General features: G+C 47.3%; 1 protein-coding gene across 1 annotated transcript in view; it reads right to left on the reverse strand.

Moving 5' to 3' along the window:
* The window catches only part of LOC102432073 (A disintegrin and metalloproteinase with thrombospondin motifs 12-like), a 125,279-nt gene that overhangs the window by 69,444 nt on the left and 49,835 nt on the right, over window positions 1-6,000 (reverse strand). Inside the window, exons 6-8 of the mRNA XM_006106790.3 lie at window positions 3,514-3,663; window positions 1,501-1,644; window positions 803-947 (exon numbers count right to left, since the gene is read on the reverse strand). Of these exons, the coding sequence (XP_006106852.2) occupies window positions 803-947; window positions 1,501-1,644; window positions 3,514-3,663 (439 nt within the window). The remainder of the gene's footprint in view (window positions 1-802; window positions 948-1,500; window positions 1,645-3,513; window positions 3,664-6,000) is intronic.

The raw sequence follows: 6,000 nt of genomic DNA on the forward strand, positions 1-6,000 counted from the left end.
GCACATCCCCAGTAGGAGGTGTGCAGGAGGCAGCTGATCGATGCTTCTCTATCATCGATGTTTCTAACTCTCTATCCCTCTCCCTTCCTGTCTGTAAAAAATCAATAAAATATATTTTTTAAAAAAGATCCAGCTCACAAAGAAGTGAAAGAAGTCAGGATGTTATCCTGTGGTTAGTGGGGACCTTAACATCAGAGAAGAGACATGGCTAGATTTGTGTGTTGTTGCTTTTTTGAAACAACCTGAGCAATGTGGGGGGAAGATTAGGTAGGAGGTAATTACAACAGCAAGGAGAGATGATGAGAGACTGAATCAAGACAGAAGTAGTGGGAATGAAAGAGACAGGACAGAGCCACCAACTCTTTAGGAGGTATCATCAGATGTTGAAAATAAAGAATACATTGGGGATGAATCTTATTCCGATCTTGGGATCTGGTAAAACTCTTTAACCAGATGGGAAATTCAGAAAAGAGAGCAATGTTAGGGATTACATTGTTTGCTATGGAGTCTGTAGGTGTGAATAATTGTGATTCTTGAAAAATCACTATAGAATTTTCTTCACCACCACTCAGCTGCAAAGAATTGCTGGCTCCACAGGATACCAAGGAGCTAGAGTCAAGGAATAGAAATGACCCCAACATCAATCCTTCTGCTTTATAGACACGGTGCCGTAATGGAAAGTTTGCATTTCTGTGTCTGGGCCTTGGGATTTCCAAATATCTCCCTGGCCCTTCTTTCAGCGTGCTGGAGACCTCCAGCCCTGCACATGCCCACCAGAGCCACCAGGACACCCGCCACTTACTTCTACTTCCTGGCAGAAGGTAGCATTGGGGCCATACTGCAGCTGGCATTGGTGGTGAACGTCATAGATCACTCCAGGGGCAATGACCTTGGACTTCAAGCCTTTCCTTTGGGGCATATCATTAAGACAGAACCCCCAGCCTCGGCTGAAACGAAGTTAATAGAAATGAGAAGAGATACTTATGATTTCCTTTGTCTTCAGTCTTTCATGCAACAGAAGCTTCTGCCCCTCCAGTTCACTCTTTGTCCTCAAGACAAGCTTATTTCCACAAGACAGAGGCCCCTCCAGGCCCATAGTAGGAGCTAAAAGGAAACCCAAACCACATCCCATTCCATTGGTTCAGCTGTGAAGTAGGAAATGCAAGCAGTGGTAAAATGAGAGAATCATCACCTTATCCCCCATGGGGTTTGGGTGACCACTTCTGACATATCCTGGTTGCTCCTGCCAGTCCACACACCCAGCTCCTAAAGAGCCACCATGAGACGGGAGCCATTGGGGGACAGGTGTTCCCCTGGTTGTGGCCGTAGGGCAGAGCCCACCTAGATCTCAGGGTCAGAAAGTGGAAGTGAAATCCACCCCTTCAGACGCTGTGGCCTGTGAGAGGAGCTGAGACTTTTCCAGGCCTCACGTGACACTCCACGTGACTTCCAGTGTAAGGGGACCCAGGTGGAGCTGCTCTGAGCCACGCTGTCACTTACTCCAGGAAGCGGGTGATATACTCCTTGCTGCACTTGGACCACGTCAGCGGGATGGGGTTGTACTGGAGCTGGCGCGACATGATGTAGGGGTGCCTTCTGGCGGACTCACAGTCGTTTTCCTTCCCGTCATGCTGGATGCCGAAGCTGCAGGGAGGCACAAGCCCACGGATATCAAGGAGGCAGGCATGCAGCGGGGAGAAAGCCAGAGTTCCCGCAAGGTGAATACCATCGAGTGCTACTTCTGTACAGAAGGCTTCTGCTTCCGAAGTGCACCTTTCAAGTTGGAGGGAGTAGCTCATTTTCAACCCAAAAGCACAGGGAACATCTGAGGCAAGATTTGTCTCGTCTATGCACCCGGGGGAGCCATGTGGCTAATTCAAAAATGTCTGTTTGGTAGAAAGTGAAGAGCTCCCGGTTGGCTTTCTGTGAGTCTAGAGTCAGGAGGGCCAATGCTGCCTCAAGCTGTCTTCTTTCTCCTGCTGCGGTACTCACAGCACAAAAGAACAAAACCATCTTTCTCCCTTTTCACATCCTTGTCCCTTTTCACCGTAATTTATGGGAGAACATGAAAGGGGAAGCCGATGGGACACTTCCACAAGGGACGCAGCTTGGGAAGGCAGGGTTCTTTGGAAAAGACAATACTGCTGGGGGGAGGGAGGGAGAAGGCAGCAGGAAAAGGGAGAGACCAAATATGAGATGGGTTGACGCCATAAATGAAGCCACAGGCATGAATCTATGGGAGCTGGCAGGGCTGCCGAGGACAGCACATGTGGCCATCACGCATTCATAGAGTTGCCAAGATTTAAGCTGACTCAAATAGCCTGTAACAGCAAGATACTGGAATACATCACATTGATCTCCTAGGGGTTTTTGGTAAGGATCAAAGAAATCATAGTACCTAAGAAACTGCCTTATTCCATCTACTCATTGCACAGATAAGAAAACAGGTGCAGAGAGGTGAAGGCAATTATCTAAGGTCATCATAGCTGCTGATGGAAAAGCCGGGAATAAGCACTCGCTTTTCCCAACTCCAAAGCCAATCCTCTACAGGTAAAGGCAGTTTGCAAAGTTCCAATATGACATGAAAAAAATGACGAGAAAGCCCAGGCCGGAGAGGCCAGGACAGGAATAAGCCCGTCTCCGGGGTTCTTCCCAAGGCCACCTTTTCCAGAAGCACACCTGAGCACACCCCAGCGTTCTGTCCCTTCTTTGGAGGGAGGAATTCCAGGCTGGCAGCCGCCTGACAGGCAGGGCCTGTAGTTGAGTCATTTACTTGGCTCCCCTCTCTGAGTCGCTGGTTCGTGTGATGCGCTCTTATCTGTGGTTTGTAAACAGCCCAACTAAGTGCGTGACAAATAAGCTAAGATCTTTCCTCCACGGGGACCTCCTGAATCCTCCTTATTCCTTGACGCAAACATTCTGAAACCAGCTTTTAACAAATTCATCTAATCAAAGTTACACATTTCTGGGACAACTCAGACCTCCTGTTCACTGGTGTTTGTTTGATGGTCTTTCCAAGTTTATAGCAGTTTTCAATTTCTTATTTAGTCAATGTTCTCCTTTACACATGGAAGTGAAATGAGATTCACAATGTGACCTACATCATAAGGTCATTGAGTGATTCAATGGCATGATGCCAAGTGTCTGGCATAAAGGAAGGGCACAAAATGTGACTTTTTAATGATATCAATACAATTATTATGTCATAAGAACTAAACACTAAACAGGCATTGTTTCTCCTGCATTAAACAATGAGTTAAAGCTTATCTCCTTGCTCCTGCTCGCCTCATTTTACTCCAGGGAACTGCAGATGGTACAGGCGGTCAGGGCAGAGGAGGCCCTGGGGTCCTTAAAGTGTGTGATTATGTCTAACGTTACAGGTGAGGAGGGTGAGTTTCAAGCCCTAGCGCAGTCCCACTGCCTATGCCCCTTTAAGGTGCTTCCCATTCCGTCTACTACCTGATACTGACACATGGACACGGCGAAGAGAGCGCAGGTTCCTTGGCCCTTTACCTGTGTCCGAGCTCATGGGCAATTGTGAAGGCCAGCGGGAGGCCCGAGTCTTCATTGATGTTACAGCTCCGGCTAGGCTGGCACATGCCCGACAGGTGAGACAGGCCCAGCGTCTCGCAGGGGCGATTGACACCCCCACAGATGTCTTTTCTGAAAGCAGAGGACAGAGATGCATGAGATATGCAGAGTGGAACACCTCCAAAACCCGCCTGGGAAAAGCTGGGCATTAATTCACATGCAGTGTGGTCTGTAGAGCATCATTAAAGTAAGTGTCTAAATGACCATGGGAGCAGAGGGAGTGATTTTGAATTCATTAAGATTATTTTGATTTCACCTCCTGATTAATGAATCTCCCTAACATCTAAGGAATGGGAGAATTTATGGCAGATGTTTTATTTTGAGTTGCTTTTGCTCTTGATCTCAGGAAGCTAACTTATTTTATTTTCTCAGAAAAAGAAGGATCTGGTTGAAAATTGAAATTAATTTGGGATTGTAAACAAGGAAGGAACAATAGCAGTCACTGAGGTCTTTCAAATGTGAAATATTTTTGTTTTTTTCTGAGGCCTGGGTTCAAAACTCATATGAGAACTTTTTCTCACTCATGAAAAAGGCAATTGGTCTGATAAACCCATCCAGAGATCAAATCAATTTTATTTCCAGCTTCACTACCCTATCACTATTGCATATGGGAGGGGACGAACAATCAAAGTTAGAGAGAGAGAGAGAGAGAGGGAGAGAGAGAGAGGGGGGGGGAGAGAGAGAGAGAGAGAGAGAGAGAGAGAGAGAGAGAGGCATCGTTCCTTTTTTCACCAGGAATTCATTCCCCTCATTATTTCCCTACCGTGGAAGAAGGAAGGAAACACTCCAGGATCTCCAAAATGCTAGTTACAGCTTTTAAATATAAAAATGTGCTCCCATATCCTGGTGGGGACTGTTTCCATCCCTGACAAGCGTTTGGAAGAGCCATTCACTGGCCACTTGGTTTTCTTCGGTTCAAGAAGAGCTCTTTGCCAAGAGTGACTGGCGCAAATGCCAGCGAAGTGTGAGCTTTAGTCAGCTCCAGAGCGTCAGCGCCTGGGTTTTGTGCGGATGCCATTTCTGGCCACACATGGTCTGTTTTGTGCGTCCGCTGTTCTACAGAAAAGATAGTGCAGGAAGCTAGGTCTATTAAATAATTGTTGACTGAGTGCTGACTACATGCTAAAGGGGATAAAAGGGGGTAATAAAAGAATTGTAGGAATATGGCTTTTGTAGGTAACCAGCCCAAGCTCCCAAAAGAACATTAGCCCGACCTCCCCATGCACAGGGGTTATCAAAGAAAAAACATGAATCTACATCCAGCCACCACCCCATTTCATGGAGTGTGTTCAAGCCAAAGCCACGTCCTACTGACTGTGACTGTACAGATAACGCGGTTAAGGGGGACCTCAGCATAGTCCTCCCTCGGCCAGCTCTGTCCTATACCTCCCTCCCTCCCTTCCTCATCCTCCCTATTTATTCAGACCAGCGGCTCTCAATAGGGGCTGTTATGCTCCCCTCCCCATCCTAGGGCACATTCGGGAATGTCGGGGGACAGTTTTCGTTCTCACAACTTGGAGGAAGGTTATTGGCGTCTCATGGATAGAGGCCACAGATGCTGTTGGACATACTGCTGTGCACAGGACACCCCCTCACAACAAAGAATGATGCAACCCAGAATGTCAGTGGGGCCGAGGTTGAGAAATCCTGCTTTAGAAACGGGAATACTCTCCACTGCGTAGCAGCCAATGAGGTTCATCAGAGCTTGAGACAAGACCCCTGTTCTAAGAAAGAAAAACGATCATGGTAAGAAAAGAAAGGAGAGCAGAGCCATCATACGCACAGTAAGAGTATAGCTAATGCGGTCTATCTGGATTTAATCCCCGCTTTACCTGCTAATGGCAATGAGATTTTGGGCAAGTGGCCTAACCAAGCCTCAGTTTCCCCATCTGTAAAATAGGAGTAATTGATAGTAGTCAACCACCAGTGTTCCTGTGGGGATTAAATGGAATGGCGATTGTCCTAATAGATATGGCACAGTGCTTGGCCCATGTAAAACACTCCACAGTGCCAGCTCCCATTAGCTAACTCCCTCATTTCTTCATGTGAGAGTGAGAGGAGAATTCTTCCTGCTTTCAGGGAGAGAAAAGAGACTGAGCTGAGACACAGCTTCCAGGCAGCCAGTGCTGGTCCTGGAACCCAGGGTTCTTCCCTGGAGACAGGTCCTGCCTGGACTGAAGTCTTCTCCTGGCTTTCAGCCCAGTCCCCTGGGGTTCCCTGGCTGCCTGCTGGCCCCCGACAGCCTCCAGGCTTACATCCCAAACCCTCATTAACCTATTTCCCAGGGAGCTGTTGATCCATCAGAGGTGTCATAGTCCCAGTGAACCTAATGTGATAGGCTTATGCCACAGACTTCTTATGGAACATCTTGGCAAGTTAAAAAAAAAAAAAATATATATATATATATAT

This window comes from Myotis lucifugus, unplaced genomic scaffold, assembly GCF_000147115.1.
Source record: "Myotis lucifugus unplaced genomic scaffold, Myoluc2.0 scaffold_911, whole genome shotgun sequence".
NCBI lineage: Eukaryota > Metazoa > Chordata > Mammalia > Chiroptera > Vespertilionidae > Myotis > Myotis lucifugus.